The 12,348-nt window shown below is 42.9% G+C and overlaps 1 protein-coding gene across 4 annotated transcripts in view; it reads right to left on the reverse strand.

The window, feature by feature from the left end:
- The window catches only part of DCAF1 (DDB1 and CUL4 associated factor 1), a 57,830-nt gene that overhangs the window by 24,644 nt on the left and 20,838 nt on the right, over nt 1-12,348 (reverse strand). For all 4 annotated transcript variants that reach the window (XR_010885377.1, XM_067303279.1, XM_067303280.1 and 1 more), the window contains exons 10-17: nt 10,757-10,936; nt 9,683-9,892; nt 8,560-8,729; nt 6,295-6,419; nt 3,886-5,146; nt 2,721-2,919; nt 1,916-1,998; nt 918-1,002 (exon numbers count right to left, since the gene is read on the reverse strand). Coding sequence is in view for 3 of the 4 variants with exons in the window: in XM_067303279.1 (XP_067159380.1) it covers nt 918-1,002; nt 1,916-1,998; nt 2,721-2,919; nt 3,886-5,146; nt 6,295-6,419; nt 8,560-8,729; nt 9,683-9,892; nt 10,757-10,936 (2,313 nt within the window). In the remaining variant the exon portion in view is untranslated. The remainder of the gene's footprint in view (nt 1-917; nt 1,003-1,915; nt 1,999-2,720; nt 2,920-3,885; nt 5,147-6,294; nt 6,420-8,559; nt 8,730-9,682; nt 9,893-10,756; nt 10,937-12,348) is intronic.

Consider the following 12,348-nt stretch of genomic DNA (forward strand, 5'->3'; position numbering starts at 1 on the left):
ATTTACACTGAAGGGCAACTTTCTAAGCTTTGCCCCAACAAACAGTAAAAAACTTCAAGGAAGAAAAAGGGGTTTTATCAAGTACCAGTGCTTACGACCATTTCTCAGATAAGTTTGATCAGCAACATCCCTCAGAGCTTCCTTCAAACTTACACAGAGGAAAATATTCTCTAGTATTGGAAAACAGTCTATTCACCAGACAAACACAATATATTTATCTGGAAGTCAGATCAGTGTAAGTTAAAAACTGGGCAGGAATGGATAGTTTGCTTAAACACAAATATTTAAGCAAAGCAAGAGCAATAAATAAAAAAAAATGAACAATCTGAATAAAGATATTTTAATGAAGTGTAATTTATGTAAATGCTTTTTCAAAAAAGACAGTGCCTATAACGAATGCAAACTAGCACCAAGGAGAAGCAGTCCATCCCTAAAGCCTGAGTCTGTTGAATTTGCAGATATTTGGACAAAATATTACAACAGCATTCTCTGAACTGGTAAATTTAAATTCAGGACAGCTGTAAATTATGGGGGGAGCAGAAGAAAAACACTTTCAATAGCCCATTTCCCCCAGCTATTGATCAAGCTACCATTTATGGCGGAACATTATTTTTTAATTATTGGAAAAAAATATGGCAAGAGAGGCAACTTAGGAAAAAACATGTCCTGCACAATCTCTCTTAAATGAGCAGACCAAAGCAGATGCTATAGTTGCCCCAAACAAGCAGAGGCAACACATAAGGCATACATTGCACACCCCTTGTGCCACAACTCTATCACGCTCTTTCAAAGCTTCTCCTCTAAAGCCTCTTAGTTCACCAGTTACAGCATCATAGCACCCAGATCTGTTAACAAATGCTCTACGAAGAATATATTCTTGTCATAGCTTCACAGCCACGACTTCTACTGGTACTTACATGGGCAATGTCTCCTTTTGTGCCAATGACCCTGTCCTGAGAGTGCTTGCTGAACTCCACATAGTGGTCATCAGGGAAGGAATGCCTGTAGATAAAGTCGGTGAGAAAGTCAAGGAACCAAAGGTTCAAATTGCTTGTGAGAATCAGACACTACCACAACATCTCCAGCAGAGGTTCCAACAACACAAAAAACCCTAAAGTCTAGAAAGGACTTTTCTTCTCCAGTGATCATAGCACATCACAACTCTAAAATGCTCCACTGGCATTTGCAGAAAAGTACCTATCACAGACACATAACCTTTACAGCGGATCGGTGAAAAAACACAAGCAGCAAGATCACAAGAGCTGTGATCAAATTACTACTGCAACAGGGTCTGCCATGGACATAACACTTTATTTGTTGGAGCAAGCAATGCACAGTGATGTGAAAAGGAAAAACACATGCAGGTCTGAGCATATTAAACTTTTTACCTGTAGAATGCCCTCTAGCTGACTTTAAACAGGTCACACCAAAACTGTTGCTTATAACCAAGGCAGACAACAGTAAAAACCTTTTAAAAAAAAAGGAAGCTTTTCCCTTCCATTTTTCACGGGAACAAACAATGGTAAGTTCTGAAATTAATTTAATGTAGCTTCCTTTACAGTATCCAGGCCTAAAGAATTCACCATGCAAATCACCATGCCAGTAAAATTTTGTAACTGGCTACAAAAATTGCCGAGATAATTCACTAGCATGAGACCGACATTTCTTTGCCTTCAGAAACAGTGATTTTACTCATCCATCCTGGAGTAAAAAGCATTTCAGGAAGGTAGATTTTTGCAAAGCTGCCTGTATCCAGTGAAACAGGGAAGACAGTAACATAACACAGGAAGCATATTTTATTTTTCACCACTGACATTGTGAGAGCTGTGCTATACTGTTCCTTCAGAGTTTCTTCTTTGGGACTCTGCCTATTCTAATTGCAGCATACCCCACAGCTGGATCAGAGTATACCTACTTCATATCAAAGACAGACTTCATTCCCCACAATGCAGACAGAGGTTGGCTCCATGTAGCGGATGTCAGCAATAAAGATCCATCCTGCATTTCCAAATGGGAATGGTGGGAAGGACGAGAAAAGAATGGCAGAGAAAACACAGGTTATCATTATATCTATACACTTTAAGTTGGATTTACAAGATGAATTTAAGAACTACAGCAGGTTTTGTGCTCGCTAAACTAGTCCTATGGGACTAGTCCTATGGCACCAGTCTGATTTCATATATAATACAAAGAGCCCTTGGCAGACAGGAAGAAAAACGTTACAGGTAACAATAGGAATGATCTATGATGTTAAGAGCAGATAAAAGCAAGAGAATCCCTGCCTAAAATACGATGCCTTGTGAGTGGAGTTCACTTTACTTATAAATCGCATTACTTTTATTTCCTCCTAGAACTATCCCCCCCCCAAATTTCTTTCTACAACAAAGAATTGTTATATAAAACTCTGATATCTTATCTCATCTCTTTCCTAAATACATTGCCACTTTAAGCATTTTCCCACATCCAGAGATACGTATTCGTTATTTACAAAAGCACGCAGCTACCATGCATCTTTTCTATTATCTTGGGAAGAAAAAAGAATTTCTAGAAACCACAGAGAGGGAACATGTAACTATTACATTGCTGCCTCTAGTACTTTTATGACAGGCATTGCAGGTCAGCCAAAATTTTGGATTTACATATTCAAATGGGCCTAAAATACACCAGGATTTAGGCTTTGACAGTTTCTACAACTCAGAAAGAGGTCTTCAACTACTTACTCTGGATGGCTCAAGGTGCGTGATGGCAGAGTTATGGCAGTTGTAACTGGCCTCTTCCTGTCCACTGAATACATTGTAGAGTTTCAGCTGCCCTGTGCAAGTACCCAGCATTAAAAATCGTTCCCGTGCAGAAAATGCACAACAAGTAAAGCCACTTTCATCCTCATTTGCTTCCCGGAACACAGAAATTGGACGGAACCTAAAGAAAGTAGAAATACAAGGGTGACCCAAAAGACAGGAAAAAAAAGGAAAGACGAACAGCTCCGTGACGATCTTAAGTCCAGTCCCTAAAAGTTACGTAGCTAAAAGCTGTGACTTTCTTCTGGGGAAAACTAAATGTCAATTATAAGACAACTGCTCAACAGAATATATGGTGTTTGCAATGTTTCGGGCTTTGTCTTGCAAGATTTAAGCACTTCCGTTATAGCACATCACTACACTGAAGCACGGGAGGTCTGTCTTCATAGTTGGATTGATGGAAAACCTGTAATGTGGTCACCTGGAAAAACAGACAGCTAGCAAAAATCTTCTAACAGTCATGAAATGCTCAAAGCCACAAGGCACGGCCCGTCAGCTAAATAACCTCCTGTCATCATCATTTTCCAAGGTGATGTTGGCATTACTGTAAAGATCCTTTCCTCTGTGTGTCATCTTTATTTTATAAACTTTCTATTACATCCTCCAGTTTAACCCCAGCAAAGAAAGGCCACACAGAAAGGCTAGCAACTGGCAGTGCTGCAGATTAATCTGCAAGAGCAAAAATAAGGAGCCTGTTGTCATCCATTTGTCAGTAGGCCTTGGTCTGCCAGCCAGCCAACCTCGAGGCTACGCTGTCCGTCTCTCTTGTAAAATTAGCATTGCATATTTACCTTCCAACAGGGGACAAAGAGCCAAGAGCTTCCTTGGCTAATGTCGCTAACAAATTATCATGACGCTGAAAATACAGAAGGCTACTTTAGGTACTGAGAATTACTACTAAGGAGCAAGAGAAACAGAATAGCTTCTAAAATTGCCTGTATCAGAGCCCTCCCAGTCGTCACTGTCAAATTAGAATACTTGTCGGTCCAAGGAGACTCCACTGTGGGACTCCACAGCCTGAATCCAGGGAAGGCTTTTTGGCACAGGCGACACTCAGAGGAATCAAGAAACATTTTTTCTCCCTTACCTGCTAAATATAAGGTGTCTATCAAAGCAGCCACCATCCACCCCTCCGTACTTCGGAAAGGCCGCCCTGCGGGTCAGCCGTGAGGTAAAGTTAGTTGGCGCTTGGCGCCTCTGTTTTGGCTCAGGACACTGGTGGGGAGTAAAGAGAGAGAAAGGGGGACAGGTGGCAACAGGGTTCTTGCAGCGGGCATGCTGCTCCCTAAGGTACTCTGTGATTATACTGTCCAGCGTGGGTGGGGAAGGAAGGTGTCTGTCCAGCTGCTTTTTGATAGCTGGGCTCTGGCTGTAGGCGCCATGGTCCGATTTTTGTCGCAACACTCTGATTTTTCTGCCGTTGCAGGGAGACGGCCTCTCCCGGACAAAGCTAATCCTGCCAATCAGAGGAGAGTTGCTGGCGTAGGAAGGGCCTGGAAGGGCAAGTGGACCTTGGGATGCAGATGGCCTGGCCTGAGCATGGACAGACGTGGCAGTGGAACCTACAGAAGTGTGGCTACTCAAACGGGCTGAAATGCCATTAGCTATACGAGGAGTGCGAGGCAGGGCCACGGGAGAGGCAGCAGCCGCAACAGGGGTGAAAGCAGACGAATGAGACGCTGCAGTCATGGGTAGGTCAGCCTCTTTAGTAAGGACAGATGCAGTTTCTCCTAGGCCCTTTGAGATGAGATGGTTCCGAATCAGGAGCAGCAGCTCCTTCTCAGGAAACGTGATCCTTGACTGGGCCACCACATCCGCTTTCTGCAACCGAGCGAGGGAGACATCTGTGCCAATCAGCAACGGCTTCCCCGAGACGCGCTCTATCAGCTCAGCAGCGTATTTGCAGAATTTGACATGCTCACTGCGCTTGTCCTGAAGCACGGGCTCCTTCATCAGCTGCTGAATTTGACAGCTGCTGAAGAGGGGGAGCTTGCTGATGATCTGCCGGACAGTACTGCTGCGCGAGAGCCCCACCAAGGCTTTGCAGGCTAACGCTCGGATCTGATCTGCGTCCGTGATTGGCATTTTTATGGACAGCAACGACAGCAGCACTTTGATGCCGTTGTTGGACTGTACCACATTCCACATCTTTGCTAGCGTGTGCTCACTGCTCTTGGGGGCCTGAGGAAGCTTTCGCCGAGGAGTTCCGGAGATGAATTTGCCAATACTGGAGATGCGATTATCTGGGCCACATACACAGTTGATGATGATCTGAAGGGCTGATTTCTGAATCTCTGCATCATGAATGAAAAATTCACCCTCAGCAACTCCAAGGATGATGCTAATACCTAGTGAGAGGGAAAGAAATACTTCAATACTCTAAATATATCTTACACAGTTCATCAGACGAGAAGGGGAGTCTTCTACAAACCTGAGGAAAATATGTAATTCACATTCACTCTGAGACCTTTTGAAGTAAGTTTTTTCCTTCTAACTAGCCTAAGAGACTTTCTTCTACCTCCCTGGCAAAATATTTTCCTTCACTGATGCTCCTCTGCTTCATCATCAGTAAGCAGGGAGTCAAATGTAACCTTTCAAATGGGTGATCAGGCATGGCCCAGGTTTGCAACCTTTGAGATATCTGGCACACAGAAAGAAGCAGGAGCATGCCTCTGCGATTCCTGTTACAGAAAGCAGCTCTCTTGTATAAATATTAACAAGGTGGAAATGAAGGGGAAGGAGACCTTGTTATGAAGGGAACAAAAAAAAAAAAACCCACAACCAAACAAAAAAAAGAAACCACCATTTCCTAAATGAGTCAAGGAAAAACAAAACCCGGTATCAGAATTTTTTTTTCCCCAGCCAGAGAGGTCCTATTATTTTCATGTCCCTTTCAGATCAAAACCTTCAAGAAAGGATAGGTGTCTTGTCCAGAGAAAGTTTTCATGCAAAAGAAATTGCCTCCTGCCTACACCTAGCACTCCCCGCTTCCACCTTTCCCTCCTGCCTCCTTAAACAAGTCAGGCCCCATTTAATGCGTAGGTCTTGGATCTGGTCCAGACACATCCCATTCATTTGCATACCGAATCTGCAGGTAGCCAATTAAAGAATAACTCAAGCAAATACATAACAATAATTATTCCTCTCCCATATTCCCAAACGCCATAACCTCAGGAGACCTAAATTTCTGGGAAGCTGAGGGAACCTAGTAGTCCCATTACAAAAGGGGATTTGCCTGCATTTGTATTTAATGAGGTCTTGGAAAACAAGTGAGTCAAAGGCCATACCTCTGAATTTATAATCCAACCACAGTGCCAATCATGACACCATTTTAAACCACAGCCTGCTCTACTGTTCATTTGCATCCCCGACAGTAACTCTGAATATATGAATTATTTTAGCCCTTGTCTCACCGTAGGTGAGAAATGGCCAGCTGAAACACCACGTAGAAGATGACAACTGATAGATGTCTGTATCAAGACCACATTCAGCTTACCCACAGTAGAAACAGTAGATCCAGCTTCATCTAATACATCCACAGGTTCTGCCAGTTGCAACTGGATTTTAGGAACCACAGTCAGGATAGCTAGTACATCCAAAGCATATCTTACTGTGTCATTCCTGGAAGATGACAACAGAAGAATGTCTTAAATGTGTACATACAGAGTTGTTTCAATGACACAAAATAGCGTTCAATCTACCCTACTCCAACAAAAAGAGTAAATCAGTCGCATCAGAAGTTTCTGAAGATGCCTTTTGATTTTAAAAGCTTCCACTCTACAAGGGCTCTACGTTTGTCCCTCAAAGGCAGCAGTGCTCACAAGAAAACATTGTAATCTAGTATATGCAAAAATAAGAGTGTTAAGATGAGTATCTGCAAAAGCATTCTAAACTAAGATTCTCATTCTAATCTAATTTGACATCTAAGTTGGAAAATTACTGCTGTCTAAAATATTCCCTAGCCAGTCAACTCAAAAGGAAGTTTTTCTGAGGTGAAGGGAAATTGTGTAGCAATAAGACACACCATTATGATACAAAAAAAGGCACCAACTTGGGCAACGGTTTAGAGAAACACTGGTATAGAAGATCAAAAGAGCCATCGAGTGAGAGGTGGAAGAGAAAAACAATGCAAGAAAATCTAGTCTGAGACAGCACATTAAAGCAGCAGAGGGACTTAAGATAAGAATGATAAAATTTGGAAGAAACCAAAGAAACTCTGCTATCCTAAAAGCAGACCCAAAGAGCTGAAAAAGCTTCATATCTGAGGTAAGCATAAGGTCACTTTACTTTACAGTTACTCAGTAATTTCAAACGGCTACGTCCCATTCTCCTAATCCCCAAATCAGATCATAAAATCAGACGTAGCATGGATTTTTAGTAACAAACACTATTTCTAAATTCAACAATCCAGATAAAGGAGAGGAGCGAGGAATACATGCTGACCTATCAGCCACAGACTGAGACAGCACTGACCTTTTGGGGAGAAAGTTTAGGGAAGGATATGGGGGACCAAGGCAACAGCAGCTTTTACTACACACAAACCCCTCAGCTGAGGGAAGGGGGAAGGTTTGTCAGCCAGTGTGGCAAGGTAGGAGTTAACCCAGGCAGCAATTAGGAAAGAGCTGCAGAGAATAAGAGACAGGAGAACAGAAACTACCCAGGAGAGCACAACCTGAGAGGAGGAGGAGGAGGCAGGGGACTGCAGAAGCAAAACAGATTTCGAGAGCTTTCAAGTCAAGTTAGGCAAGGAGCTCCTGTAGACAGCAGAGATCAGGAAGGGGGAGTCCTTGGTGATGAGCGTACAGCTGATGACAGCTACCTATAGCAGACACTGACTCACCAGCAAACATATCTCTAGAGAGGACTACACCTTCACCCTTGGGAGTAGATGTTCATTAGGTAAACAGAGGCAGGAACCTTGTAACCATCCTCCCTTTGAACTGCGGACAGGATCTTAACGTTTTCCTATCAGAGCTTGGTGCAGCTCTCTCTCTTAGTAACAATATGGATGCTGAAGATTCAGGCGGGGGGGAAGGAAGGGAGCAAAGAGGTGCCATGGAAACTTAACAGAACATCATGGTGTCCCCACAGCACGTCTGTGGCCAAGACAGGGGAGAGAACTTAAAAGTAACATCACAAGTTGAGCCTCTCTACAAACTCATTGGTGGTATTTCAACTAGGGACACTAACCCGAGCAAAGCACAGAAACAATCTTCAGCCTCTTTTTCCTCTCTCAAACGCTGGCTTGTTGCATACAACTCCCTCACGCAGTTATACCTACTTGGTAAACTTCAAATGCCAACAAATCGGTGATACACAATGTCCTTCCTTGAGCCAGCTAAGCTTGGACATCCAAAGGGATATTCCACCCCCCTCCAGAATTAAGACGTCTTGATTTCACCCTCTGTTTTAAAGGTTTTCTAACCTCTGATAATAATGCAATTAGTACTTCTGCAACAAAAAAGTAAATAAATTCTGAGACAGAGAAAATGGCACAGAAGAATGACTAAGCTCTACAAAGATGCTGATTTCAGAAACCTTGTGACATCCTCCTCTCCACCTCATGAGTTTGATCCTGCTTTCCACAATGTTTATTGTCATAAGCACTACGCAACTATACTGCAGGCTCTGCCTAAACATTATGTGCCTGCCTCAGATGCTGTCTCTAATAGAGGGAGGAAAATCTAAAAGTTTTGATGCCTTGCCTAAGAGTCACAACTTGCTGCACTAAAGAAATGCAGTACTACAGCAAATAGCTCACCTTGCATAGTACGTCTTCCAGTTGCACGCTATTGAAATGAGCTGAAGCATGAGCTGCACGCAAGACAACTTGAGAAAGACCTCTGCGGGCTCCCAGTAGAGCTGTGCTGGACCATACTCAATGAGGAACTCCATCATCTCTACAATCTGCTCGTGAGTGTAGGAACAGGCCTGTAGGGGAAAGAGTTAGAAGCATTAGAAAGATTACAAAGGTTACAAACGTGCAGATCAAGCTCTTTACTGCTGAGAATTAACTGAAAACTGCATCCACATCAAAATTGAGAGGCTATTGCTCTTCCTTGCAGATTAAATACTCACTTTGTGAGTTATTCTCCAGCTATTAAAAAAGAAGCAACTGCTGCTATAATAGACAATAATAAGCTTAAGAATAAAACCCTTTAAGTTTCTTTGCTACTCTAGAAAGATTAGATGAATTTAGAAAAGTTATATTAAAATTCCAGGCTGCTTTTAAACTACTAATATCTATGATATTTTCACAGAAACCAAAGGAACTTATGTTTTATCATTCCAGCATTTCTGGAAAATCATCATAAACAAACCAAAACGAATGTGCTCCCTCAGAACATTCGTTTGGCCAGAAAATTCATTTTAAAAATCACTTTGCAAGAAGAAGGGAGGAAAAAATCATGGCCAACACAAGTGTCTCCCATCTCATTTCTAAAAAATATGGTGTCCTACAGACACATTTGATTTGTCATTATGAAATCATAAACTCATATTCAAGTTTTCCTAATTACGCACTTTTCTGTAACTGCAGATTATGTCCTTTCAGAGCTTAAAAGCATAAAAAATTCCATGAGTATCAAAAGAAAAACTTGCTTTTAATAACTTTAACTTAAGTTTTTGAAATATGGCAGTAGAACCATGAGAGAAGAGCGGGAACCCTAATCAGATAGAGTTCAGATGCACCTCAAAGGCTTTTCTGCATTTTTTCAATGGCAGTGTCAGTCCACAGGGGTAAGGAAAAAAGCACGCACACACACAACCCCCCCCCATCAACTGTCTAGTGATTCTGCTGACTAGAAAGAAAATCCACGTATTTCTGCAGCTCAGATTCACTCAAAAACCACAACAACATTAAAAGCTTGCAACATGTTGCTCACCTTGTAGGGGGGCTGCGGATGGACAAGAATGCCACCCTCAGTGCGCTGAAGCGACTGCTTCACTTGTTCAAGTTTGATGGCAAGGTGAGCCTCAAAGTACCTTCGCAAGGCCATGCAGGTGTGTTTTCCAGTCTGGCGACTGGCAAAGATCTCATCGTCACTCAGGAGGGCTCCTTGGTCTTCCAGGTTTAAGATCTCAAGAGTGCTTATCTACAGAAAGAGTTTAGGGGGGCAGAGAGAGAGAGGATATTTCACCAGCTCACTCTCCAGAACAAAAAGCACCTACAATTCTCAGCTTAGATTGCTATAAAAGTCATACACAAACACTCTCTTTAGACAGCTGATGAAAGCTTTTTCTGTTCCGACTGCTATCTGCTTGCATTAATAGCAAGTCTAAAAAGAACCGTTCCCCCTCCTTTGCCATCTATGAAAAAAGAAATCTAGAAATCACATGAGTGTAGATCTGGAGGCAGTGTTGTACAACTAAGCATTATATTACACAACACAAAGTGTGTTTACACCCTGCAGTGGAGAATAGTGGATGTCCCTGAATTAGCACCAACCTAAGCTGTTATGACCACGCAACAATACCATGCAGACGGACCAGCTTTTGCACAGAAACAGTATAATTAGATTTATACGGTACCGTGATTAACACGATCATAACGCAGCACAGCACAAACATAGCTCTACTTCTCCTGGAACCAGGCTGGATGTGTCCGCACCCAAAAGGTGCATGACAACACCACATGTGCATATGGAATGGCAAGAAACATGTGAACTACCACTAAGCCCCTGCTATTTGAGTGAACACTACCTAAGGCAGAAGTTGCACCAAAAAGCTCTCAGAAGGTAGCAAGTCTCTGGACAATGATTAGAACAAAAATAAATGTTAATAATAAAAGATGAAGGGATCTTCATGTCTGTTGCACAGAAAACTCACCATCGTTTCCCCATCTCTTGGGAACCGAGGAGGGGGGAACGGGACAGAATTCTTCACAGTAAGTAACTGTAAAAGGTGCAAAACCTGACACTAAAACAACGTTCAGCATGTAAGAAGGCTACAAGCCTTACCAGGTTAACCAGACGACGGAGACCGTCATGCCTGTCAAAGAGTTCCAGGACAGCACGGAAGGAGAAGCAAATGGAGAAGAACATGGTAGCATGGCAGCAGCCTGAGGCATGCGAGCACTCCATCAGCCATAGGGTGTAGTTCACTACGTCCGAGAGCACGTTATGGGGATGCATGCACACCTAGAAAGCAAAAGAAGATTTGTGAGAAGGACTACAAACAGATTGCAGAAGAGAAGTCAATTAGTCTGAGGAGAATGAGGGTTCTTTGAGAGGCAAACAGAGAGGGGACAAACGTCCCAAGTCTAGATGGGAGTAACTGTTCTCTGAGACATGAAATAGAAGTCCCAAGTCCAGACCAGTAAAAGCAGGCCTCAATGGGGCTAATATGGTCATGATATGGCAATATAAGACCAGTTGCTACTGGCCCATTCCCAGACCTAAATACAGTAATAACAGCAGTCTTAAATGCAGTATAATTTCAGAGAGTCTCTCTGCACTGTTTTAAGCTATCCAAAGAGAGCACTCCGTTAAAGCCAGGGGAGGAAGAGTCATTTCCAAGGAAGAAACAAAAATTCCGCTGAATGTAAGTAACAACATCATACACTACACTGAAGTTCTAGCAAACTTCAGTAGCACCAAAGTCTAGGGGAAGCACAAGGATCATCAAATGCAAATCTAAAGCTTGAGCTTTCGCTGCAAAGTGACAACTTAGTTGGTCTCTTTCTTTCCTCAGATCCTGTCTCTGAGACGTGCAGACCACGTGCTCAGAGCTGAGCTTTTCCATACATTTGTTAGCTTCCAATAATAAGGAACTTGGAACCCTCTGTTAGGGTCAGTACCAGTGGGAACAGCGCAGGGAGCTGAAGCATTGGCACCAATTGCTTTTATGCAAAGTTAGCAGATTTTTTTTGGTCTCTTCTCTGCTGGCATTAGACATGCACTCAGAGATGACTATATTCCCATATCCAGTCTTGCTTCCGCCCCAAGATCTGAGGCTTGGCATAGACTAAGTGGCAAGGGACTGCCGCTTGAAGCTGGCTTCCTCCAAACTCCAAAGGCAAGAGAAATGGAGCACAGAGGACTTGTGCTTGCCCAGAGCAAAAATAAACCTGCTCTACCTGCCACCTGTCGATATTAGGGATACCATGTCACTGATGAGACAGTGTCACTACAAACAGCTGCATGTCTTTATAACACGGCATGAGGATGCCATGGAGAAGGAATCCCCATGCAGCACCCTGCTGTGGGCTTTTGGTTTTTCTTTTGAAGAACCATGACAGCAGCAAGTGGAACAAAAACAAGGGGGGGGCAGAGGTAGGGAGGAGAGCAGAGAGTTTTCTTATGACAAATATCAATGTTCAGAGAAACACCAAAGCAGTTCATATACAGCCAGGGTCCACCTTACTGATATAGCTGGCAAAAAGAAGTGGACAAAACATTATGCACGTTTCACCTTTCGTGCCCTCATAAGGGAGATAAAACAGAGGGCACACAGATGGTCCTGTCAACCTTGATTACCAAAAGGTTTTTGAGCTCGCTCATATGAATGCCTGCAGAATAAAAAGGTCATCAGAATCCATACTGATATGTCC

This window comes from Apteryx mantelli, chromosome 12, assembly GCF_036417845.1.
Source record: "Apteryx mantelli isolate bAptMan1 chromosome 12, bAptMan1.hap1, whole genome shotgun sequence".
Taxonomy (NCBI): domain Eukaryota; kingdom Metazoa; phylum Chordata; class Aves; order Apterygiformes; family Apterygidae; genus Apteryx; species Apteryx mantelli.